Source organism: Rhinichthys klamathensis, unplaced genomic scaffold (assembly GCF_029890125.1).
Source record: "Rhinichthys klamathensis goyatoka isolate OS25496 unplaced genomic scaffold, OSU_Roscu_1.1 h1tg000281l_1, whole genome shotgun sequence".
Lineage (NCBI taxonomy): Eukaryota > Metazoa > Chordata > Actinopteri > Cypriniformes > Leuciscidae > Rhinichthys > Rhinichthys klamathensis.
The window spans coordinates 6,368,647-6,382,931 of record NW_026606800.1 but is presented as its reverse complement, the minus strand read 5'-3'; the positions used below and the strand labels follow the sequence as shown (position 1 = coordinate 6,382,931).

The 14,285-nt window shown below is 37.4% G+C and overlaps 1 protein-coding gene across 9 annotated transcripts in view; it reads right to left on the bottom strand.

Annotated features, from left to right (window-relative positions):
• enah (ENAH actin regulator) overlaps positions 1 to 14,285 on the bottom strand; it is a 112,277-nt gene that overhangs the window by 24,492 nt on the left and 73,500 nt on the right. For all 9 annotated transcript variants that reach the window (XM_056269535.1, XM_056269534.1, XM_056269532.1 and 6 more), the window contains one exon: positions 8,393 to 8,465. In XM_056269535.1, the coding sequence (XP_056125510.1) occupies positions 8,393 to 8,465 (73 nt within the window). The remainder of the gene's footprint in view (positions 1 to 8,392; positions 8,466 to 14,285) is intronic.

The following is a 14,285-nucleotide window of genomic DNA, read 5'->3' as shown; positions in this document are numbered from 1 at the left end:
GCCTGAGCCATGCTCTCAGAGATGTAATTAAAGAGCAGAGGAAGCCTCGCTCATGTCTGTGGTAATATACCACCGCAAAAGTTCACGGGAGCCATAGCGGAGCCAGCCGTAAGTCACCCCTAGAACAGGGTATTAGAACAAGCCCCCTATAGAGAGGAGCGTTGACCGAACACTTAAGAGAAATAAGGGTAAAATGGACATGTGATATTAAAGGTCTATATTTAATTGTAAACATGAGAGCGAGGATGGGTCATGACACATACGGGTCAGGTGAGGTTAACTGTTCATGATGCAACCGCTGTGCAATCCCAGCGATCCTACACGGATGGAGGGGTCATAATAATATCAAGGGCTTCTTGTTTTCGGAAACTGCTGAACATAAACCCAGAACAAACATCACTTTAAACCAAACTGGCATTTGACCAACAGGAAAAAGGATTTATTGGATCAAATGTGTGCGCTCCTTGTTTCTTAAATAAGAACGACACCCCAGACCTGTTCGCACCATTTCGGTTGAGTGCTTTATTTGTGCCTAGTCACATTGGATACATATGCATTCCCTGGCACAAGAGATCACAACATTCTGAAAATAACGAGCAGCACAAACACTTAAAATTAGAAGCGGGATCTGCTCTCAGGCGAGAGACCGGAAGGGGCCAAAATATCGGGTTGAGGGGTTCAGTAACCCCTCAACTTCATGTTTAATAGGCGTTTTTTGTATGTGAATTGAATTGAATGTATCGTTGTATGTATGTACCTCTTTATGATCATGCCGGAGAAAACCAGCACCCTGGATCTTCAACATTTCTATGCATTTACATAATAACCCCTTACAACAAAACTGGTGGAACTTAAAGGCACTTAAAGGTATGTTTTATTGTTCCACCGCAATGACATAATGAAGCATGGCTGGGATTGTTCTCATGTTTTGGAGCAGACCCAGACATATTTGTCAAAGGGCCATTCAGTATTCTTTCAAGGAGAAGTTAAACCTACCCAGTCAACAAGTCAAAAAGTCCCTGTAAAAATAATACAAATGATCAAATAGCAGGCCAAAGCGATAGCAATTTGGAATCTGCACTAGAGCATTTTGAATGTAGGAAACACTACAAGCAATGCAACATTTGCTTACTTTTTCCTTCTCTCACACCCCCTTCTCGAGCATGGAAGATGGGAAACATGCAGCAGATCCATTTATTGGCGTCTCCGTTCCTGACATCAGTTACCAAGGAAACAGTAGATAAGGGAGTGTAGGCGGCTCACAGCCTGATTCAGAATGTCTTCCAACAACTTACTACAACAGATTCTAAAAGGCAGTATGACTTCATTGGATTTTAAAACAGGGTGATAATACAATGCAAAATACAGAAAAAAGTAGATGCAGATTTTTTTTTTGTTAAATCAAAAAATATCTGTATATATTGCATAGAAAAATATAAGTAAATAACAGTGGTGCTCATTAAGTCATCGCATTACACTGCAAAAAAATGAATAATTTTTAAGTATTTTTGTTTAATTTTCCAGAAAAAATATTTTAAAATCTTTGAAACAAGATAACCTTACATTTATCTTCATTATCTTCAGAAAATATATCTTTTTGTCAGTACTTACTGACAAACCCGTATGAATTTCTTTCTTCTGTTGAACACAAATCAAGATATTTTAAAGAATGTTGGTAATCAAACAGTTGACGGTAGCCATTGACTTCCATATAGCAGGAAAAAAAATACTATGGAAGTCAATGGGGTCCATCAACTGTCAGGTTACTATCATTCTTTAAAATAACTTCTTTTGTGTTCAGAAGAAGAAATAAACTTATACAGGTTTGGAACAACTTGAGTAAATGATGACAACATTTTCATTTTGGGGTGAACTATCCTTTAATACAAACTTATCTTGTCTTACTGTGCACTGGAAGATTTTTTCACTTGTTTTGAGTATAAAGTGAAAAAAATCTGTGAGTATAGTAACACTAAAATACACTTCTATTCAAATACTGTTATATACAATTTATGAAAGCAAGTTTTGTTATCGTACGCAGTATTGCTTTAAGGAAATGCAGCTTGGATTTCCAGCAAGGATTTTCAGCTATTTTATTAAAACAAGTAAAAAAAAGACTAATTAATAGGCATAAAGATGTAATGTGAAGAGTTACGTATATAATTTCCAAATTGAAAACACCAAAATCATGAATGAAGATTGGTGATATGGAAGAAAATTATAAGTATGCAAAAGTAGCCCAAAAGACATGGAAAATTACTGCAATCTTAAAAAATAATAATAATTAAATGTAGAAAAGAGGCCAACATTGATTAAACAATGACAGACCATTGTGAGAAAATGAGCACCATCTTTTCGGCATGTGCAATTCCCCTCTCTCCTGGAAAAGCCCAGCAATTTGGTTAACATTGGCTGTGTCCAAGCTAAGCCATATGGTCTTTTGCAAGGCTTCCTCCAAAATTTCAACAGATTTGGGCTCTCTGATTCTCCCCTATACAGAAGGAAGAACATCTTTGAGCAGAGAGGGCGGTGCAGCACATCCCGAAGGAGCTCAGAAAGCAGGAAGAGGGCTTTCTGTAGATGAAGGGTCATTCATAAAGAGATGACAGACATCCGGACGTGGCTGCCGAGCGATCTGGGCGCATTATTGTGCTGAAGTGTGAAGAAGTGGCGATGATTATGACGATCAGCTTTAAATGATGCCATCAGTCTGTTAATGAGGTGGTGGCTCCAATCTCGCCCTGCTAGCGGGATACGGTTGGGGAAATGGGCTTTTGTGTCTCCACCTGACAGATGTGCTGAAAGCCGGCAGAGCAGCAAACCTGTATCAGCGTCCTGCTGGCTATTATTATCCTCCATTCATGTCTATTATGCCACTTCATGTCTTTTTAATCAAATACTAATACAGTATATTTTTGGCTCACAGGACACGAGTCGACCCACGTCACTGCGGTCCTGCTGGAGTGAAGATGGAGTTAAAACAGCTTGCAGGAAAAAAAAAATAAGCTAAAAAATAAAATATCTTTATACACATAATCCCTTGGAAACTGGTGACGAGAGACACAGCCAAATATCTATTTTTCCCAGCATGCAAGGGACACAAATGTAGCATGTTTAAGTACAAGGGATGGCATGCACTTCGACCAAAAAGGGTAAAATGCACCATTTTTGAGGTTGTGCGAAAATTTTTTTAGTCATTTCATTGTGAGGTTTACAAAAATGCTCAAGCCTCTAATTCAAAGCATGTGTGTACTAAAACACTCCACAAAATTAAAAGACAAAAATAGAAGCTAAAAAATTGCTCTAGGAAGAAACATTCTAGGCCTCAAACATAGTGGTTCTTTTGCACAAACAAACAAAAATGGACACTTGACACTGTTGACTCATACTAAAAGAATTTAGATGTGAAACCACAGAAGACTGAGTGACAAATCCTCTTTAAGTCTCTATTTTAAGTTCCAAACTGCACTTTTCTGTCATCGCATTAATACATTTGTTACAGTGAGTATTAGGATATTATGCAACAACAATTTCTTCACAGATGCATCACTTAAAGGCGGTCTGAAGTGGTGACTTTTTCAAGGTGACTGTTCAGTGAAAGTCAACTGGTGTGCTTCGGAAGTAACTAAAATTCCTATAGCATGCTAGTATGTGACACTTATAATATAGTGACCTAAGCAGCCTTTTGACAAATCTCATTCACACCACCAGAGTCCTCTGGTCTGTCTAATTCTACTAATTCATCATCTGACAGTATGCAGATGCCCTGATGGCTGTTTATAAATGACTGTGAGTAACCTGCTTCTCATTCCTTTCTTCTGCTCTCCTTCTCAGCCGCATTGTATCAGGTTTGCATCATGAGATGACATCAGACAGTAAGCATGCACCCGGTTCCATTGACTGCAATAGCTAAATATGGCTATGGGCCGGCACGCCATGGCCGGCCGGGTGGGCGGCAGCAGGCCAACTCCATTACACGCACTCAAAGACATTCTTTCAGAGAATGTGAGCCCTTCACTTTCTGGCTGATCTTTCACAGACAGAGGAAAATATCCTTATATGGAGCATTTCCACTATATGTACATTACAACACCTGGCTGACGAACACAATCTGTTAGAATGTATGAATGATAGTTTCAACTTCATATAAAAGGGATAGTTCACCCCAAAATTAACTTTTGTATGTCAGTCAAATAGACAATCTGAAATGAATTGAGAGTTGAGAATCAAAATCGAATTGTGAATTCTGTGCACCCATAAAAGTGGCATAAAAATTATAAATAAAAACAATTAATAAAAAAGCTTTGGTATACGAGCATTCATTGAACAATGGGAATTTCAAAGAGATGGATCCAGTATTGTTATTGTTAACTAAAACTATTAAAATCATCTTCATTCATTTAAATGCTGAATTTTTTTTCAAAGCTAAATAGAAATATTTAAAAAAAAAAAAAACTTTTAATAAAATAAAAAAGTCAATTCAAAATATTAATAAATCGTATATAAACAAATATGTATTATAACATACAAATAATACTAAACACAGGGTCCCATCATTCTTTTAGCACTCCAACTCACAATATCGCCAGCTTATTTTAATCTGCCCCAACACTTTCTCTAGCATGAAAGCATATTTATGCTTAAACTGGGGTCTAAGTTGATGTTCTATCACAGCTTACGCTGAAATTGGGGTCTTGGGGCACCCTATGGTAAAACTGTGAATACATTATAGAACATTTTATGACAGAAATCGGTTCATTTTCTTCGCGATGTAAATTCACACAGTTTACAAAGACTGTGACCTTGACTACAACTAGAATATAAAACAGAGAAAAATCACTTCACGGAACATCATTTTTGGAAAAATAGCCAGTTTTGAAGTGAAGACCAGAGCTATTAAACCCTCCGCAGCATCTATCCAAGAGTGCAGGCACTGTCTGTCCCACACTATTTTAATAAACTCAAAAACACAGCCATGATGTGAACACTTGACACAAATGATTACAAATCAGTATTGTGTGTGCAGTGTGCTGAATCCATGTACACTCCTCAGGCTCTTCACTATGCTGTGGAGCACGTTTGTCAGGAGCGAAAAAGGCAGCCAAACAATGTTTGTTATGCAGGACGCACAACGGTGTCCAACGGTGTCCTCGCCTGGCTTACAATACGCAGGGAATACACCAATAGTTAATGTTTTCACAGGCTGCAGGGGCGCTGCAGATAAAGCCTGTGAAGATTTGACATCTCTTCTGTAGCAAAGAAGTAGGACATGACCAATGCTGAGTCACCATCAAAAGACTGAGATCATGTTCAGTATTCTACAGAGCACCTCAGACTCCTCTGGGTACGTCTCATGGAATGATACATCACTGATGGAGAAACACTCATGTAACAGAGCTAAAGAAGATCTTTCCCTACTCTCCATCAAAACAGGATAATAACTTTCATTAAGTCATTAAGGACAACACAAATTCAAAAGGTGTTGTTGTTCATCTAAAATGTGTATATGAAAAATATACAAATATACACAAACACATACACATATAAATATATATATATATATATATATATATATATATATATATATATATATATATATATATATATATATATATATATATATATATATATACATATATATATATATATATATAAAATCATCTGGTAGTTAGCAGGTCTTAAAATTAGGCAAATACAATCTCAGATGAACAACACATGACATACACTGTGTCATTATTTATTTAACAAAAATAAACCCAAAATGGAGAAGCCATGGGTGACAAACTAAGTACACCTTATGATTCGACTGCTTGTAGAGCCACTTCTAGCAGCAATGACTTTATGTAATCATTTTCTGTATGACTTTATCAGTCTCTCACATCGTTCTGAAGGAATTTTTGCCTCTTCTTTATAACGTTGCTTAATTTCTTTGAGGTTTGAGGGCATTTATTTATGCACAGCTCTCTTAAGGTCCCACCACAGAATTTCAGCCTGGTTGAGGTCTGGACATTGACTGGGCCTTTGACTGGCAACTCCTTGATTTCGTTTCAGCCATTCTGTTGTAGATTTGCTGGTGTGCTTGGGATCATTGTCCTGTCGCATGCCCTAATTTCGGGCCAAGCTTTAGCTGGCTTCACATTTGACTCTAGAATACTTCGGTATACAGAGGAGTACATGGTCGACTCAATGACTGCAAGGTGCCCAGGTCCTGTGGCTGCAAAACAAGCCCAAATCATCACCCCTCACCACAGTGCTTGCCAGGTGGTATAAGGTGTATATGCTGATATGCTGTGTTTGGTTTCCGCTAAACATGGCCAAACATGGCCAAACATCGCCACTTTGGTCTTGTCTGTCCAAAGGACATTGTTCCAGAAGTCTTGTTCAGATGCAACTTTGCAAATCTAAGCCGTGCTGCCATGTTCTTTTTAGAGTTTTCTCTTGGCAACCCTTCCAAACATGCCATACTTTTTCTAATTGTACTGTCAATAAATTTAACATTTCACATGTTAACTGAGGCCTGTAGAGTCTGAAGTCTAGTACTTGTTTTTTTTTGTGCAATTTCTCTTAGCACTGCACGGTCTGACCTTGGAATGAATTTGCTGGGACGTCCACTCCTGGGAAGATTGGCAACTGTCTTAAATGTTTTCCACATGTAAATAATCTTCCTCACTGTAGAATGATGGTCTTTAATTGTTTGGAAATGGCCGTATAATACTTCCCAGGTTGGGGGCAGCAACAACTGCTTCTCTTAGATTATTGCTGATGCCTTTCCTCCTTGGCATTGTGTTACACACCTGAATGCTCTAGAACAGCAAACTGCCAAAATGTCTGCTTTTATAGAGGTGGTCATGCTTGCTGATCAGTTAATCAAAGGCATTTAATTAGCAGTGCCTGACTGCTACTTACCCTCTTAATTCCTATGACCCTTTTTCATTATATAATAATATATATAAAATGCCATGTCTAACAACAGCACTTAACTCTTTCCCCGCCATTGATAGAAATTTCCATCATTTATGCCGGCCATTAACGGAAATTTCCGGCTTTCCGTGTTTACACTGTTATACGGTATGTTGCTATTACGCAACTTCTTAAAGAGTACTGAATCTCCTGATCTAAACACAGGTGAAAAGGAAGCAGAAATAAACGATATCATATGTAAACAGATGAATATGTAAAATAACGCGATCATCAATATTAAACAGCATATAAATAAAAACTGCCTAATGTTATTGAATGAAAGGTTGACCCAGGATGGGCTCGATCTACTCCATCTATGTTTTGATCATCATTCTGAATCCGATCTGGATGTAATCTTTGACAAAAACGTGTTTTTCTTATTTATTTTTATGAAACTTACCCATATTCAAGTGTTGATAAAACGGAATGCATGAAGCTAGAATAAAACTTTTTTTGTTGTTTAAAAGCAGAGGGTTTGTTCTTTTGATATATTGCATATTCAAATATTCATACAACAAATTATTCTAGGGGTCATGAAACTTTTTGTGAAAATGATTAAAAATTCTGGCGGTGGCTGGCAACTTTTTTCAAAAACACTGTCAGGGAAAGAGTTAACATCATATAGCACAGCCTCTTGTGCTATATGGTAACATTTTAAGCCTTACTGCAATAAAATCTAATAAGGATGCAAAAGTTGCATCTATAGTATGGTATTATTGAAGAAAACGTAGAAAGAAAAAATCTGTCAAGGAGGCTGTGAGCTTTGAGCATGTATATTCCAGTCAAGCAGCCTCAACCTTGACTGCTGCTTCCTTTGGGAACTCATTGCAGAAAAGCTTTTCATTAACAAGACCTGGGTGAGTAACAGCCTCCGTCATCCTTTGAAGTCCACAGAATTCTTGATAAAAACACGCTCATGAAAAAGCAAATTCAGAGCTTCAAAGTGGTGATTTAACTGAACTTAGTCCAACAGACATTAACATTACATTGCAACACTATCTGTGTTTGATTCTGCAGTGTGAGGGTTCACCTGGTTCATATTCTCACCTTCACACATGCAGATGTCAACTCGGAATCTAAGAGTGCACATGTTTGCCCATAAGGTGGAAGTGGTTTTGTGTTTAAGACTTTAAAAGACCTTTAAATGTGTACTAATCCATTTTCCCCACTAAAACTAATTTCACACCTTAAAAAAACATTTTGGCAAATACACTAAAGCCAAAAATAAGAGCAAGATTACGGTTCTATTGGTATTGGGAAAACATAAGAGAACCTTGAAACATAATTTCCTTATCACACCTTTAAATGATGAACACATCTCATCTGTAGGCTTTTTGATTGATTTAAGCTGAATGGAACCCTTTGGGTGACTTCACATCAAGACCTTTTAGTACCATTAACTGCAGTCAGTGTCTTTAACATTGGTATTTACCTTCTCTGCACCTCCAGCTCCTCTGGCGAAGGGCCATTCTGCACCTGAGGGGTCTGTCTTGGCAACGGGGGGCCTGTGGAAAGAGAGGAAAAATCAGAATCAAGCATCAGTTTTGAAAACTTATGGTAAAGCACTAAGGACATTTAAATCTGATCAATAATGCAAAAGAGTAACAGAAGATCAGGTTTTAGAGCACGAGAGAGTAACATGGAGGGATGGCGCATCGATCAGGTGTGTTGGACAGCAAGAGTCAATTAGGACATTATATATCAGGGAAAGGGGAAAAGATTATCTGTAAAAAGAACCATCAGCAGTAGTTCAAGCCACTGTGCATTAAAAAGATGGCTAAGCACCAACACAGAGTCAGAGCCCGGACGAATTACTTAAGGGGGCATTCGAAATGCTGAAAATGTAGTTTAAGTGACATATTTGACACTTTAACTAAACAAAATATCATCCTTGTAGTAACACTATATCATCCTTGTCTGAAGATTTCAACTGTTAGAAATGCAAGCAAATGCATAACCGTAAAACCATACCAAACAATAAAAATACATTTAAAATAAAACAATTTTAAAACAATCATATTAACAAATTATTATAGCATAGCATGTTATTTATATTAATATTAAAATTATGATTATTGTCACTATTATCATTATTTTAATATAATTATTATTGTTAAAAATATATTTATACATTTCTTACAAGAAAATCTAAAATAAAACTAATATTTAAGAAGACATTCATTTACCCAACTAAAATGTAAAAATCAAAAAGGCTACAGACAAAGCTAATGAGGGATTAAAATAGCAACTTGACATCAGAAGATTTTGTGTTTTGACTAACATGTATAACTGTATTATCAGTGCCACCCCCAGAAAGAAAGACTGAATGATGAGCGCATGCCGGGAATATATCATGCAGATGGAAAACCAAGCCTTGATATTGTCTTGGGTAAAGAGGCCCTGTTACTTTTGCCAGGTTGGATTTGAGAGCGCAGGGAGGCAGAGGTTGGAATGAAAGCTTAGCACAAACACAGGACACGTCTCTGCCGTGACACGATTGACTGATCGATCAATGCAGCATTGTGCAGGTAAGAGAGGTGTGTTTATAGAGTCTGGAGGTAAGGCTCTCGCTGCTCATTACCAGACTACATGTGCCCTCCACCATTTCCTGTTTATTTGCTTCTCACAGCATGGCATTGCAAAAACAAAACCTTTTTTATCCTTTCACCTGTTTAACCTGTGTTTTTTTCCTGCAGTTTGATCATTTTAGTGGGGGAAGGTAGTCAAACTATTGACTGCATAGCAAAAGGTCTGGTCCATATATCAGGTTTGAAACCTTCTGTCCGACAAAGGAAGAACAGGTAACAATTTGTTTCATTTTTACACGTTTTGCATGGAATATCTGAAAGGGCTTATACCACAATTAAAAAATTAAAAAAGCACACTTACATAACAAAACAAAATAAACATAAAACACATCTAACATAACATTTAACAAACATAAAAAATAACAAAAGTCAACATAACATCAAATCTAAAAAATAATAAAACAAAATATAACAAAACATAAAACTTCAAACATCAAAACAAAACAACAACAAAAACATTTTATATGAAAAAAAAACATAAAACATCATAACATAAAACCATAACACAACATTTACAAAACATAACATTAGAAATAAAACCATAAAACAGCAAAACAACATTTAACATAACATAAAACAACATCTGTCTTGGGATAAAGTCCTATTTTTTTTAATCAATATTAAAGTTGGAGCAAAGCAGATCATGGCATGCAATGCACATCGAGTAACAAAGTTCAACTTCACCATAAACAAAAAGAAATGGCTTGCAGAACATGTTAATTGGATTAAACAAGTCTGAATGTAGAATTCTCCTTACAGAACAAGACTCCATGATAAAAATATGACATTAGAGCTGAGCCATCTGGACAAGCCAAGCAGTAATCAAGTCATCTGTCAAATCTAATCTAACATTACAGTTTTGTGCCCCCCTTTAAGAAAGCCAAACGTTCCTGATTGTCCATGTTTGTGTAACCCACTCTACAAATTCCCTTCTCAAATGTCCTTTGTCTTCAACACATATAAAACACACCTACGCCAGCCTTAATGTGTATGAAAAGGCCCTGTTATATAAGCAAGCACCCTCCATTTCTCTTCCTTCCTTGAAACAGAAACAAACATTACTATTAAAATGTGTTGAGCTAATCACAAATTATCAAAGCCAAAAAGAATCTAATGAGCCTGCAGATTTAGCAACTCCAGAGACTAAGGTCAAATTGTACAAATATTAACTTGATTGGTTATTATGGCCACTTTATGGAGATTTCCAAGTGCAATGACTGCCATTTGAAACACTGACACAAAGGCAAGCATACTTGGCCCATTTAACCCGGCCCATCTGAGCACTTTAAAGGCTGGCTCCGGTCCAAAAGCACTCAGTGTCAGCCTTAATATGAACTGATCCTCCTTCAAGCCAGTTTGGTAATGTAGTGCTATTAGATCACACACTGATAGCATAACCTCCAATGTACTTCCTACTCTACAAACATGCAAATAAAATAATACAATTTAAAATACAACATTTTACATAATGTATGTAATTTGTAATAATTATGCTATTTTTCATTTTATAATGTTAATTATAAAAATAATACAAAAATATTTTATCATTATTGGATGCATAATTACATTGCATCAGTGTATTTGCATTGTGCACCATTTAGCTTACAAATCAAAATTAGCTGTTATTCAACTATTTAACACTACCTATATGTCAATTAGACATTTCAAAAAAGTATCAAAAAAATAGACAGTGAAACCAAAGATCATACTCAAACATCAGCTCAGTTTAAGTTTCTACTTATTAAATGGACCATTTACGGATGAAGCTAAAGAGTCCGAATAGCACCTACATGAGAGGAGGGAACCACCGAGCCTCTTCTGACAGCAGATGTACTGTAGAAGTCCATCCTGGTCTTTAGGTGCACTTGTAACAAGTGCGCTAGAGCCGTTCGCATCAACTCCCAAACTCCCATCAATGACTCCATGAGATCTCAGAGAGAGCAGCATGTTGTTCTGGCTATTCCCAAGCAAACACTGCTGTGGTAAAATAAGACCGGACCAATAGGCTTGGCAGTTAGACGCTCTGCCACAATGTTCACAGAGCAGGATGTGGTTCACTTATTGCACTTTCCGGACCTGATCAATTATTCATGCCTGGATGGGCGAAGGGTAAAGCGGTCAATGTTACAATCACATCACAACTATTACGATCAGGTGGGTGGAGAAAAACATGGATGTATTTGTAGACTTAACCCTTTCGAGAAAAAAGACAGCAAGAGACGCAGATACAGAGGGACTGAGACTCAGCCTCTGAAACCTATAGTGAGCTACCAACAAAGGACAATTTAAGATAAACATAAAAAAATAAAAAATAAACTGTTTTCCAGACGATGGATCAAAGATGTCTCAGGAAGCTTTTTTAAGCACTGACAGGGATATATAGTATAGATTGTATATATTGTAGATATATACAATCTATACTGTATATATATTGTATAGAGAGAGAGAGTTCAAAAAATCTTTCGTGTTCTATACAGAATAAATAAAGTCTTACAGATTTGGAAAAAATGAGGGTTAGTAAATGTGACAGAACATTAATTTTTGGGTGAACTCTTAAGATCTCTTTAACATTCAAACAGCCACATTATAGTCACATTAACCCATAAATGTAGCCTGACTTCGTCATACTCATATTCTAGTCAGAATGTGAGTCTGATACTGCTCCATAGGGCTTTGATTATGAGGCGTGTCTTAACAGAACCAGGAAAAAAAACTCTGCACTCAATTGGATAGACCTACAACCAATGAGAGCAACGCAGTAAGTCAACTACTTTGCATAGCACAGTTGTCAACTACAGAACTCAAATGCACGCACGCTGGAAGAAGTAAAATAACGAGTGTCTTTTACTTGGTCCTCTATGAGTGCGACCAAAGGAGAAACCACACCGACCGCAGGGTTTTCATTGCGTCCCATCTTCTTAGTGACCATCGGAGCCAGCTGATAAATTAAACTTTTGCCGAATCCCGTAGGAAGGACGGCAAACACATCTTTCCGATCGACAAATGCCTTGATTGCAGTTCTCTGTTCGTCTATTAAAATGAATGCGCTGTCGATTTCTTTTACAACTGATGCGATAGCGGAATCTCTACATCTCAGTTCACCAGCGGCACTCTGAGGGAAACCAGTTAAGCGCTCTTTGATAACGTGATGATTACGTCCCTGCAGATCATCTGTCCATCATCGTATAAAGCCCGCCCTGGCAATTTGATTGGCCCGAACATTTTTTGACTGATCATAATTACTCCTCAATGGAGCAAGTCCAGACCGAACTTCCCGACCAAAAAATGTTTTGGGCGGGGTTTGGGCTGGCATCCAGGCTACCATAAATGCCCAAGGTGTGACAAAGTAACAGAAAGCAGCTGATTGACAAATGTCCCACAGCGATTGGTCTGGCCAAAAATTGATTTACATGAAGTAACAGTGAACCAACAAATTTACATGAAGTGATCGTTCAAATCCTTAAACATATGAGCAATAATAATTGGGACATTTCCCTTAGCAAGCACCATTAATTGTGCCCAAAGGCTTGACAATCAGTCCAGGATTGATACACCACCTGTTATTGAAAGACAAGACAACTTTTTCCTCCTCCGATGTTTTACAGCAACATTTGGGGAAAACAAACATCATCTGACACACAGCCCCAGTCACCTTGTAAATACAACACACAAATCCCCTTATCACTCATATGAGTTGCACAACACGGGCGCAAGCCATCCAATTAATTCCACAGTTGTGGTTTCGCAAATGGTAAATTAGAGTCAAGGACTGCATTTTAAGATGAGGAAGCAAACGATAAGTCCTCTAGCTCTAAAACGATTCTGATTGTATATTGAGCAGGTCAGTGAACCGGTTAAATGTGATGTTATTAAAGCAATTTACATGAGTCAAAAGAAATGTCAACGCATACAGAATCAGGGTTTCGGTCTCAGTGGTAGAAAGCTCAAGACGTCAAACAAGACTATCTGTGTGTTTGCAGTCATCCTGGGATATAACGAATATAGTGCTGTGGTTTTGGCGAGTCTCGTTACTCAGGGCTCCATGTCTGAGACCGAAAGTCTGGTAAGATATGGGACTGGGACCTAAAAATAGTAGAAGTAGTTACCAGGTTCTACTTACTAGATGGACAAAGATTTTAAGCAAGTTGTAGTAGCACATTCTATCATGCCCACATAGATATGATAACCTCCAATGTAAAAATCAAACAAAAACCAAACCATACAAAACTAAACAAAAACAAAACACAAAACAAAATACTACAAGTTACTGGGTTCTACATATTACAACTTGCTCAAAATATTTACAGTCTATCATGTCCACAGAGATATGATAACCTCCAATTTAAAAACAAAATAAACAACTAAAATAAGAGTTTGTTTTTATGTGTTTTGATTTGTTTTAACTAGTAATGCTTCTGGCCCTAGATCAGCTGTTTTGTGCACAAGGTGTTGATGTTGTCAGTGTTCTGCATTACCCCAGAGATACTAAATAGCATCACCTTATCCCACTTCAGCTCTGGGGAGGGTAAATGAATGCAGTGGCAGGAATGGGCTGCAAAACCACTGGGAGGCTTTTTGATGCAATGTTTCCTAATAAAAGAAACTCAGCTTGGAAACAGTTTTGCCATTACAAGTCCAAATGAAATAAGAACAAACCCACCACTGAACATGTGGAGAGTGTAAACAATTATTTTTTAGTACTTCTGAAATAAGCTAACAAGACTTTTATCCAAAGAC